Consider the following 13,105-nt stretch of genomic DNA (forward strand, 5'->3'; position numbering starts at 1 on the left):
CCCTGCAACTACAGACCAATCAGCCTTCTCCCAATCATCAGCAAGGTTATGGAAGCCATCATCGCTTCAGACATTAAATCCATTCTCTTCTCCAATTGGCTTGATTTCTGATCATCAATTTGGTTTCAGACCAGGTCACTCTACCCTGGATATTGTGCTTCTGCTCTCCCAACAATGGATGGAAGCCCTCAATGCCAGACAGGAAATTCGAGCCGTATCCCTGGACACATCACGTGCTTTTGACACGGTCTGGCACCCTGCCTTGCTCACCAAACTCTCTTCCTATGGTATCCAAGGCCATCTCCACTCATGGCTCGCAGACTTCCTCTCCTGTCGCAGTCAACGTGTGGCCCTAAATGGAGTTCTTTCATCCCCTCTTCCTGTTCAGGCTGGACTTCCTCAAGGTAGCGTTCTGGGCCCTGTTCTTTTCTAGTTTTCATCAATGATCTCTCCAACTCTCTGGAAAATCCTCCATATCTCTTTGCTGATGATTCCACCCTCTGCCATACCATCGGTCATTCCTCATACAGGCAAGCAGCTGCTTCTTCGCTCACTGCAGATCTGGGTAAAATCACAAACTGGTCCAACACGTGGAACATGTCTTTCAATCCGGACAAATCTCACACTCTCACTATGTCTCTCCGAAAGAACCGTTTAGAAAACCCACCCATCCACTTTCTCAGCAATCCTCTGGACGAAGTCCTTTCTTTCAAGTTTCTGGGTCTCACTGTCTGCCATGACCTTTCCTGGGAAAGCCACATTTCAAACCTGGCCTCCAAAGCAAGTCACCGACTGGGAATCCTCCATCGTGCAAAGTACTTCCTCGGCCCACCTGAGCTCCTGACCACTTAGAAAGCTTTTGTCCGCAGCCTGATGGAGTACTGCTCTCCCCTCTGGGCTGGTGCTCCTGCCTCCCACCTTTCTCAGCTTCACGCTGTAGAAACCAAGGCATTTCGGATCATTGGCATCTCCCGCAATGAGGCTGAGTCTTTGGGACTCTCACTCAATCACCGCAGGCTGGTCGGTTGGCTGTCTTCTACCGTCTCCTCTCCAGCCTCGCCCCCCCCCTCTGCGATTTGTCCCCACCACATTTCCACAGGGCGCTCATGGTCCGCCAACAACCCCCTTCTGGTAAAACTACCACAATCACGAATCACTTCTCACCTTCACTCTTTCATTCCTCTTTTTCCCCGCCTTAGGAATAAACTCCCTCACTCTCTTCATTCCCATTCTTCCTTCCAGGCCTTCAAAACAGCTGTTCACCACCACCTCGTATCATCCAAATCCTCGATCTTTTCTGCTCCCGATAATCCACCCAAGCCCACCTCCTTCAAATTCCCTGCTTTCCTTCCCGAAAGTCCCTGTAATGTCCATCTTCTATTCCCAAATGTTCCCTGTCCCATCCCTCTCCCTTCCACAGATCTCCTAATGTCTCTGTTCCACACTGTTTTGTCCTTCCCACTCCCTCCCCTCTTGTCTCATGCCCCCTTGCTGTGCGTTGTGCGTTAGCTCTCACACGAGACTCGACAAGGTATAAAAAAAAATGTGCGCGTCAATTCCCATCCACCACCTCACCTCAGACTTCACTTCGCTCACCAAACCTCACCATGTTCACAACTGCTTCCTACAACTGGGAAAAATACCCCGGTAACAACTCGCACTAAATACCGACTTTTATTCACCATCTCACTACAAGCACCACGTGGAAATCACCACTCATTACAGATGCCTCATTGCCACCACCTCTCACGAAGAATGTCAAGACAAGAGCGCCCTGCTCAACAACCACCGTCACTGCCCCATGGTCATCAAATCCACACTGAAACCTCGCGGGACCTGGAGGGGACTCGGATAGAGCTGTTCCAGGGCATAATGCAAGGTGCGGACATGTGCTGCGGCTCATGGAGGGACCTACAGGTAGCCCAGGGATTCCACTACGATTCCATATTAGAATGAAGGGCAGTGCATGTTCGGGGCCGGAGCGCGCATCTGAAGACCGCGATTCCATGCAAAGCTCGGAACTCCGATCCATGTAATGCTTAGTTCGGCGAGTGACTGAGCCAGTTTCTGGCTCCGAGGCCTGGCGGGGCATGGCTACGGCCACTGTGGCCCAATCTGAAAGCGGGATTTTGCCTACGGCTCGTTGAGAATCGGTGCGATGCTCTTCCCTTCAGCTGGGCTCATAAAAAGGACAGAGTATTGCCACTTTGCTCTCCTCACTGTTCTCTTTTGGGTTCCGCTCTTTTTGGGCCAGTCATTCTTCCAATCAGCCTGCTCATGGGTCATTCAGTCAGCCTGCTCACCTGCATGAGTCCATCCCGTTCCGCCCTGCCCGCTGGTCACTGCTGCTGCTCGCCTTCGTGTTCGGTGCTGTCGGTGCTGCCGCCGAAGGAACGCAGAGCCGGACGGGATCGACAAGCAGACAGTCAGTGAGCTGGTCAATCTGGAGCGAAAGGTACTGTGAGTCCCCATAACCAAGCGGGGAGGGGGGGAAATCGCACACTACTGCCACGAGGTCGGGCCGCTCCGTTTGAGCGATCCTCAATCAGTACAGACATTTATACAGATAGGATAGGGACTTTCTCCTTACGCATTTTCTTCTTCCATCTTTCTCTCCATCTACCTCGTCCACTGTGGACACATAAAAGAGCATTAATGCGGGCGAAGCCTGACTGTATTTTTTACAGGCTGAACCGAAGGAGCGAAAGCACCGACTCACATTCACATTTTCCTCTGGCATGACGCTGCACCTCCCAAGTCACACTACACCACACCTCCCACTCCCACATCGTCGACATAATCAGTATTCCTCCCACTTATCTGTCCCTAAGCATTCTGGGTTGTGTTGGTCTGCCGACTGCGCCAGGTGTTGAAAGGACGTTTATCCTCACCTGCTTTCTTTCTCTCTGGGCTATATCTAATCTTCCTCAGGTGTATGTGTGTGTGTGTGTGTGTGTGTGTGTGTGTGTGTGTGTGTGTGTGTGTGTGTGTGTGTGTGTGTGTGTGTGTGTGTGTGTGTGTGTGTTTTGGCGCCTGTCCAAGCATAAGTTAAGATTCTCGAAGATATACGGGATAACTTTGCTCTGTATCTGCTTTTGTAAGATTGCTTGTCTTTTGCCGTACATCACAAATTCCTTGCTTACCCTGCTGTACAAATCAATAAATCCCATTCACTTTGCCACATACCTTTCCTTGGTTTGGTTGTAAATAAATGCCCTGTGTAGAAATGTTCCAAGCTCGTTTTCGTGTTTTCCTTCATTGGTCCAGTATAGCTCGCACCCAAGCTTAACCGGGACATTATTCCCAAAAGATTTGCTTTGTAGCCAATACGTACATGGCAGTTCCGCTCAGCTGCTCCTGATCTGGCAGGTAATTTGGTTAACACAAGTACGTATCGAGGGCATCTCCCCTGGTAATGAGATCACATGACCCTTAGGTAAACGGTTTATTAAACGGAGGACCAAGTCATGTGGTCGAGTTTTCGGTCGATTAGCGATCTGCCACATCACGAAGTTATTTGTGTGCGATGGGCTGAAATTCCAGTGGGTCTGGTGAGTAACCTGAGGCAGTCCATCCCTCGTGGCGTCCCGACGACACCGGGGCCATAACAATACAGGTCGTCGTCGACTTTCGACCGCAATTGGTTCTGACCAGTCGGTCGTAAGTCGAACAACGTATATTTTACATGCAAAAAAAACAAACAAAAAAAATTTTCTTTTTTTTTTGGGGCCACTTTACGTGGTCGTAAAGTGGTCGTAAAGTTTAACAGTCGTAAGTCGCATCGGTCGTAAGTCGACGACTACCTGTATATATATATATATATATATATATATATATATATATATATATATATATATATATATATATATATATATATATATATATATATATATATATATATATACATATATATATATATATATATATATATATGTGTGTATGTATATATATATATATATATATATATATATATATTTATATATATATATATATATATATATATATATATATATATATATGCTGCATTGAGATTTATATATTTTCTTTACTTGTATATCGACATCCAAAAACAAACAAAGTCAGACTATTATGACCAGGGTGCGATTTGTAAAATTTCCAGTGGGGGTGGTAAAACTGACAGATATCATGGGTTTTTTTAAATTTCTGACCTTTACAACTTACTAGCTATATATAACAATCGTGACGTAAAGCTGAAAAGTCACATTACAATTTAAAAAATAGCCCCGTGGGGGACTGACGGTTATTTCCCCAACAGGTGGAGTGGAAATGAGGAATTAGGGGAAAGGGGCCATGATCCCCCTTCCTGAAGTGGTACAGTTATGGTGAGCACATCTTAAGTTAACAGCATAGTCCTTATGTTTCATGAAGAGTTTATTCTCCATTTGGCCATTGGTTTCTGAGAAGATTTTGAAATAAATTTCCTGAATTTGAGGCAAAACCCCCTTTTCAGCCTCTTATAGATGGTGGATCCAGATGGGGAGTGCAAGTCCACCATAACACCTTACTATTCTGATTTATCTTACCAAATTTGGTCCATATCGGTCATGGAGTTTGGGAGGAAAATATGTTTTGGTGAATATGAGGAATTAGGGATGGAGGCTGTGGCACCCTTTCCAGGGGAGCACAGCTTAAGGTTTAGGCATAGTTACAGTGCCGCATGGCGATTTTGGTCTGGGTCCTGTTGTCGGTTTCTAAGAAGATTTTTTGAATGAAATACCAATATTTGGGGCAAAATCCCCCTTTAATCCCCTTCATCAGGGTGTATCCAGATGGGGAGCATAATCCCATGAGACCTTACTGTCCTGATGCATTGTACCAAATTTGGTCTGTTTGGTTATTTGTTCTGTTCGGTTATTTCTTTGGTCTACGAGTTGTTAGAGTTAACAATGGACATTTTTTTAAAATGTCAGATCGAAATGTAGAAATGTAATGACGATGACGTAATCGATTTTCATTGGTTAATTTCCTCTGCTTTGTCACGTACATTTTTGTGACATGACAATAACGAACATTTGTGATGAGTGGAATCCCATCCGATCCAGTTTATACAGCCTCACAGGATGATGCGGACCGAGTGAAACCAAACTCCATTGCACTTTTTAAAATGAGTTTGTGCTCAAAAAGGATGTAGGGTACATTTATCATTTTTAAACATCAGATATTAAAATTTCACCAATTCAATCACCATTGATAAAACATCTTTCGATAGGGGAGGGGGGATGGCAATCTCAACACTGTTTGTGACCTCTTGTCTCATAGCAACCGATAACACCCCCCCCCGCCCCCCGCTCAAGATGGCCACCTCCAGATCTGTGTCACTCCCTCCCTCATTACGTTTTTCAGTGATTTTCTTCAGAATCGCCTGCAGTTTCCGGGCATCGATGTCACCATCCTAGAGAATGGGTGCAGAAGTCAGCGGAGCGTTTCCTCAAGGTTGGGAGGTTTTGCCGATAGTTTGCTGACCGTGGATGTAAGTCGTGCTTGCAATGCCGTGTGATAAACGTACTTTTGTTGCAAACTTACTTTTGTTGCAAATTTTTTGAACAGCTCTTCACATTTTTTCTCCTGAACCAAGTTCTTCGTCGAGTCGCTCTTGTTGATTGGCTGGAATCACAAGGGACCAGAGTTAGTAAATGTAGTTTGGTGATAAGGAAAAAGTCACAATTATTCTCTCGGCTGCACCGTACCTGAAAAGGAGAAATGCGCATTTCTTCATCAAATTCTCTGCAAAGAAAAATGGAATAAAATGCAAACATATGTTTTGTAATATCGATTTCCACAAAACTGATTAGTTATTAATTTATTTGTTCAGAAGTATACTCAGTTACAATGAGTTTGAGATTGTGTAAAGGAGTTCATATGGGATCAGTGTTACACTCACTTTACACTCTAAACAGGGTCGTCAGAGTGGTCGAAGGGCAAGGGAGGGCGAAGTTCTTTGAGGGCCAAATATAAAAATAAAACACAAGAAGGACATCATATTCATCCCTTTACTGATTTATGGTTGAAATAAATATCTGGAGATAAGCAGCAAGTTGCAAATTAAAGAAGAAATTGAGGACTCAAATCAAATTAAAAAGTGGAATCGGAATTACACATCGATCATGATGCTTGAGATCAAAACGGAAGTGCACTCGTCAGCTGTTGTGCACCACTAGGTCCGAAAAAGTGATCACAGGTTTGCCCCAGTTGTTCCAAGCAAAATAGCTCCCACGTGCAGTAAGATTATTTGAATTCATTGCGATACCGACAATTAGAAATCATAACAATAAGTGGTATTGTACTGTACAGCACTATCACTACCTTAGCACATTGTTTGTAGCTCTGTTGCAGCTGCAGGCTTGTCAGGTAGCATCATTCACTGCCAGGATATGTGCGGCATCTCAGCACAGAGTAAAATGAGACTATCTTAAATAGCATGCAGCACGAGTAAACGTGCTTTGCTCATCTCATTCACTATCACTAATGGCACACACACTAGACTTAAGGCCCGGTCACACCTTGACGTTTTAGCCAACGTATGCCGATTTTTGAATTTTTTTTCTAAAACGCTGGCACACGTTGAATACATTATGGGTAAGTTTTGATAACATTGAGAGCACGCTGGCATACGTCGTAGTACGTTGCCATATGTCGTTGTATGTTGGCTTTAAACGTTGTACTTTTCGGTTGTCCTCAAATTTTTTCATGCTTGAAATTTCACGACGTATGCCGGCGTATGACTCACACGTTCCGCTACGCTGGCCACAAGTTGTATGCACGGTCTGCGATCATTGACAGACGTCAACACATGCTACTTGTAAGTTAATCATAAGTTGAGACACGCCGAGGTAATGTTTAGCATACCCGAAACTTATTTCTAACCTATGATTAACGTGTTGTTGGCACGTTACGCGATCGTTGCCACACGTCGACAGACGTTACTTTTAAGTTACTCATAGGCTGAAAGACGTCGGTATAATGGATCGTGCTTGCGTCAGCGTCCACGGCCACGGCCAGGACACTTACTTGCAGCATTCTTCAAACTTTTCTTCGGCATGACGAGGATGTTCACACTTCGATGTCTAGCTTGGCTATGATTCCAATTGTCCATCGGCAGCGTCTATTTAAAATAGTCGAGTTTGAGCGTTTTAACACGTTCAGAAGAAACGCTTCAAATTTCCAAACCCCAGCGTCAAAAAAAAACAAAAAAAAAAAACAAAGGCGAGTGACAGCAATTTAAATCGTTCATTGTAAACAATGAAACTAGCTGAGTGGTACCGTTTAAAAGTCGTTGAGTGTAAAAAAATCCAATTGTTCAGCGCAAGCGTCTACTTTCAATAGTGGAGATGCAGCCATTTAAATCGTTGAGTGGCAGCCTATGAACCTACATTAGATACATTTTACATACGTCTGAATCTTTAAAAAAAAAACTTCAAAAGTTCAACATAAGCCAGCGTTTTAGATACATTTTAATACGTTGCCATCGCTGGCTAAAACGTCAAGGTGTGACCGGGCCTTAACGATACAGGTTATGAAATCATACGTGCACCTGATATTCATCACCAGCACAACATTTCAATCACTGACAGAAAAAACACACACACACACACACACACACACACACACACACACACACACACACTCCGAAGAATGGACACGCGGACGCAAGGACGATCCATCATAACCCACACCCTCCCCCTCACACCCACCTACTACTGCCAACATGAACAAACTACTACTAATACTAATACTAATACTGATACTGATACTGTTACTGCTGACATGGACATCGACTCAAAAAGGAACTCGAAAACACTGTTGGGTTCCCCTTTTATGAACACCATTTTTATATACCAATTCCCAACACCGCTGGGAACACGTCTTTATATGGCAGTTGTAACCTAGAAACACGTTCATTTTTTATTATTTTTTTGGCGACCGGAAGACGTTGTTGGAATACGTGTGAATACGTCCACATATCGTGTGTAAAACTTATCCCCATCGCATGCGGAACGTGTGTCATACGCCGAGTACGTCGTAAAATTTTGAACGTGTTCAAAATTTCTTGACGTACTCTACTTACTACGACTTATGATAGCGTATTTAGCGTTCTACTCGTGCATACCAAACTTACCCATACCGTATTCGACGTGCCCCAACGTTTTAGACACACTTTTTGTTACGTCGGCATACGCTGGCAAGATCGCCAAGGTGTGACCGCGATGTTGACACTTCCATTTCTACGGCAGTTATGATTTGAATCGTTGTGCGTCAGCCTTTTAATAGGCCACGTCACGACATCGTCGGCGATGCGTGCAACGCGCTATGCCTGAGTTAGACTATCGTTGGGCATCGGTTGTGTAGGCCGACAACAGGTTCAGCATTCGTTGGTATAAGTTATCTATTACACAATGAAACGTTCTGTGTAGTTACCAATGCGTTATACATAAGACCAAGTCGCTATGAATACGTCTGAATCTTTAAAAAAAAAACTTCAAAAGTTCAACATAAGCCAGCGTTTTAGATACATTTTAATACGTTGCCATCGCTGGCTAAAACGTCAAGGTGTGACCGGGCCTTAACGATACAGGTTATGAAATCATACGTGCACCTGATATTCATCACCAGCACAACATTTCAATCACTGACAGAAAAAAAAACACACACACACACACACACACACACACACACACACACACACACACACACACACACACACACACACACACACACACACACACACACACACACACACACACACACACACACACTCCGAAGAATGGCTTCTGATGGCACAAGCTATGAACTTCTTCTTCTTCTTTCGGCTGCTCCCGTTAGGGGTCGCCACAGCTGATCATCCGTATGATCTGCATAGTGATTTGGCACATGTTTTACGCCGGATGCCCTTCCTGACGCAACCCTGGTCGCCTCTTACGACACAGGGATATGGTACACCTATTTTAACCGGGGTATACACCGGCCCAGTATACTGGTACTCATTTCGCCGACCTCGGAAGGATGACAGGCTGAGTCAACCCCTTGGTGTATTAATTCAGTGGCTCAACGGGGCTTGAACTCAGGACCTTTTGGTTCCCAAGCTACTGCCCTAACCACTGCACCAACACACCAGGCTAATGGCACAAGCTATGAACATCTAATATTAACTTTAAAAGAATCCGAATTGAAAGAGGAGTTCCTTGCCAGGGAAAATCACATTTCAAGGATCGATGAAATCTTTATTATTATTTATCTTACATTATTATTATTAACCAGGCTAAACATGTACACATCTATTATTATTATTGTAATAATAATTATATACTGGAGGGGGTACCTGGCACTGCTTGGGAAAAAGGGGGAGGGGGGAGTTAGGGGTGGAGGGATAGGGGGAGGGTACCTAGCACTGCCCAGCCAGGTGATCTTTTTACCGGCAGTAGTTTTGGGATGTGTTGGAGATTGGAAGGCAATGGAGTTATTGGCCTCGTGGTGGTTACCTTTTTCCTGTGGGCCGGCAGCAGCACTGCTTGGCCCCACATCCCAATATACACTTTATAGCAGTCTTTGGTGGCCTTAAAACAGAAGTCAAGGCCAACTTGTGGAAGCTGAAAATCTTGCCCACATTATGAAGTACCCACACCCATATTTTTGGGGCCTCCAGGTGCTACGGTTAGGCCATGGAAGAGTAATAGACACACAAACACTTGAAGATATTTATAAGATTACTTGTGAAAACTTGGAAGTTATTAAGTTTACATATACTCTGTCTGCGAATATCAATACACCTCTTGATCCCTCTATCTCCAATACTTCCAGATACCTATTAATTCCAATTTTATATTTTCTCCCGTTTCTGCTGCCACTACCTTTCCAGGGACACCATTCCATGCATTAACTACTCTCAAAGAGTCTAAGTGAAAGACATGCCTGGTGTTGGCTTAATGGTTAGGGTTGTGGGTTTGGGATCCTAGGATCCTGAGTTCAAATCCCACTTGGCTGTTGAATTAATACCAGGTGGGGTTGACTCTGCCTGTCATCCTTCCAAGGTCGGCAAAAATGAGTGCCAGCTTGCTGGTATCCTGTGTCGGAGTGGTGACCCATCCAGGACTGTGTCCAATAGCCAAGGAGACTGCTTAGGCAGCACCAACGCTCTGCATAGAGTATGGTCCCAATGGTGGATGGATGAGCGGAAGACGCCGACCTTACGACGGTATAAACTCTCCTCTTCTTTACGCTCAGGCAATGGCCCCTGGGCCTATCACTGTCTACCCTGCTGAATAATTCTTCTGCACGTATTTTGTCTATCCCCTTCATTATCTTACACATCTCCATCATATCACTTCGTAACCGCTTCCTTTCTCGTGCAAAAAGCTCCATCGCCTTCAGCCGCTCCTCGTAGATGAGTCTAGTTAAGTCTGGAATCAATCTAGTAGCCCTGCGCTGAACCCTCTCCATGGCAGCTTTGTCCTTCCTTAATTTTGGTGACCAAAGCTGCACAAAATTGCCCCTTATAGCATGTAATCTCTATTTTCATTGTTCTTCCCCATCCCCAACACCTTACACTTGCTCATGTTAAATTCCATCTGCCAATGTTTTTCCCAATCTATGCAAGTATCATACTTATCTGAATTTGATCACCACCCTCTCTGCTATCTACCTTACCTCCAAGCTTTGTGTCACCTGCAAATTTGGAAAGCTTACTCTTCCCCCCACTATCCAAATCATTGATGTAAGTTGTGAATAACAAGCAAAAAAAGGCATAAAATGTCATAGCCCCCGTTGTTTTTGTAATTTTGCTGTATGGAGTTAAAGGGCAAGCCCATATTTATCTACAATTGAAATGGCCGCCAGTCTATCCGATGGCCATCTTTGATTGACCCAATTCTTCTCTGGATCCTTTCTTAAATAATGGTGTTATATTTGCTACTCTCCAATCCTCCAGTACCTGTCCTGACTCCAGTGAGCTATTGAAAATATCCGTTAACATCTCACTTATCTGCTCAGCCACCTCCATCAATACTCTCAGGTGCATATTATCTGGACCAGAAGCCTTATCTACTCTTAGATTACCGAGCTGTTCCTTTACTTCCTCCACTCCAACCTGGATCTTCTGTAAAAGCCCTTCCTCACCTCCTCGATAGATGCTCTCAGCTATTGGCAATTCTCCTGCCTGTTCTTGTGTAAAAGTTGAAGCAAAATACCCGTTTAATAAGCCTGCCATCTCAATTTCATCACTAACCACTCTCTTGGTGATATTCCTCAATGGGCCCACACTGGTCCTAACCTGTTCTTTTCCCCTGATTTAGTTAAAGAAAGCCTTGTTATTATGTTTAATATTCTTCCCCATGTCCTTCTCATCCTCTCTTTTGGCTTGTCGAGTTATTTTCTTTACTTGCCTCTGTTTACTCAGATAGTGATATAAATCTAACTCCAGTCCTGTTATTTTAAACCTTATAAATGCCTTCTGCTTCTCCTTAATAGCATTCCTTATCTCACCGCTCAACCACCCTGGTCTCTTTATGCTTCTAGTTTTACACCTCATTGGAATGTACTTAGTTTGCACTCTACACATTTGGTCCTTGAAGGTTTCCCATTTTTCTGATGCTGATTGTCCTGTTGTTAGTTTCTCCCAATCGACATCACCCAACTCTCTCTTCACACCCTCCAAGTTTGCCTTCCTGAAATATAATAGCCTTACCCTACGATCCTGAACTCAAACCCTCAACAGAATCTTTGCACAAAACAATGTTATGGTCACTTGATCTTAAATGCTCCCCAACCTCCACCTCCTCCAGCATATTGGGATCATTACTAAAAATACACCCGTGCGGGAGTGACGGTCATCTCTGCGAGAAACAAGCATGAGTTCTTGTTACTAGGGTGTAGTGTTCTCGGGTCAGGAGGGATTTTTGGCCAATTTTGAAGTCACGTGACGCGAAAGCAAATATCGAAAATCCGGCCTGACCAAATCTAGATATTGTCCCATAGATTCATATGCCACAATCAAATTCAAGATAACTTAAGAAATGTAGGAGGAGATAGATTTTGAAAATCGTCATTTTGCAACTACATGAAGCAGTTTTCGCAAAATTCAAAGTCACGTGACGTGTACGTATTCGAAGATATCGGTATTATTTCGAATGGACATGAAAGACAAGGTCAGCTGCTATGCAATGACACATTTCACTAACTTTCACCATGCCCAGTAGAGAATATATAGCCTCCTGAAGGTAGGGCAGTTTTTGCAAACTTTGAAGTCACTTCACGTGAAAACGAAAGCGAAATTCGAAAATCTGTCCCGACGAAATTTAGATATTGTCCCATAGATTCATATGCCACAATTAAATTCAAGATCGCTTGAGAAATGTAGGAGATAGATTTTGAAAATCGTCATTTTCGCATTTTTTGCCAACTTTGAAGTCACGTGACACGAAAACGAAAGCGAATATCGAAAATCTGGCCTGACCAAATTTAGACATTGTCCCATAGATTCATATGCTACAATCAAATTCAAGATCGCTTGAGAAATGGTGGAGGAGATAGAATTTGAAAATAGTCATTTTCGCAACTTCAAAGGCCTCGTGACCTTGACCTTGACCTTCGGTGACCTTGAAAGTCATACCATCGTGTATGTCTCATCGACCTCTATCAGGATCACTAATGACCAGATCTCCCGCTTCAACTTCATTGTGAACGGACGGACGGACGGACGGACAGATCATCACCTCTCCTCTCAACACCAATATTATTTGGTCATGCTCGAAGAGATGACCTAAAAAGGAGGTCTAACACTGCACTCCCCCTCGTGGGCTTATCTACAAACTGGGTTAAAAAGCAATCTTGGAGTAAAACCAGGAAATTCTCATCTGTTCTGCCCTTTCCCTGTTCCTGGACCCAATCTATCCCTGGCAAGTTAAAATCCCCCATAATCAATACTCTTCCCTTACCACATTCCCTTTTAAATTCCTCATTTACTCCTCCTTTCTCCTCTTCCTTCACACCCAGAGCCCTATAAAAGCATCCTATCAGTATCTTACTGTTTTTACAATCTCTAATCTCTACCGACACAGAATCCTCTCCATCAATTCCTTCCTTTATGTCACCC

General features: G+C 43.9%; 1 protein-coding gene across 4 annotated transcripts in view; it reads right to left on the bottom strand.

Moving 5' to 3' along the window:
* LOC147014876 (calpain-1 catalytic subunit-like) overlaps positions 1–13,105 on the bottom strand; it is a 181,907-nt gene that overhangs the window by 24,005 nt on the left and 144,797 nt on the right. For all 4 annotated transcript variants that reach the window (XM_085853294.1, XM_085853293.1, XM_085853295.1 and 1 more), the window contains 3 exons: positions 5,709–5,745; positions 5,545–5,625; positions 5,356–5,413 (listed from right to left, as the gene is read on the bottom strand). In XM_085853294.1, the coding sequence (XP_085709420.1) occupies positions 5,356–5,413; positions 5,545–5,625; positions 5,709–5,745 (176 nt within the window). The remainder of the gene's footprint in view (positions 1–5,355; positions 5,414–5,544; positions 5,626–5,708; positions 5,746–13,105) is intronic.

Source organism: Eptatretus burgeri, chromosome 13 (assembly GCF_056783735.1).
Source record: "Eptatretus burgeri isolate ZD-2024b chromosome 13, Ebu_testis_v1, whole genome shotgun sequence".
Lineage (NCBI taxonomy): Eukaryota > Metazoa > Chordata > Myxini > Myxiniformes > Myxinidae > Eptatretus > Eptatretus burgeri.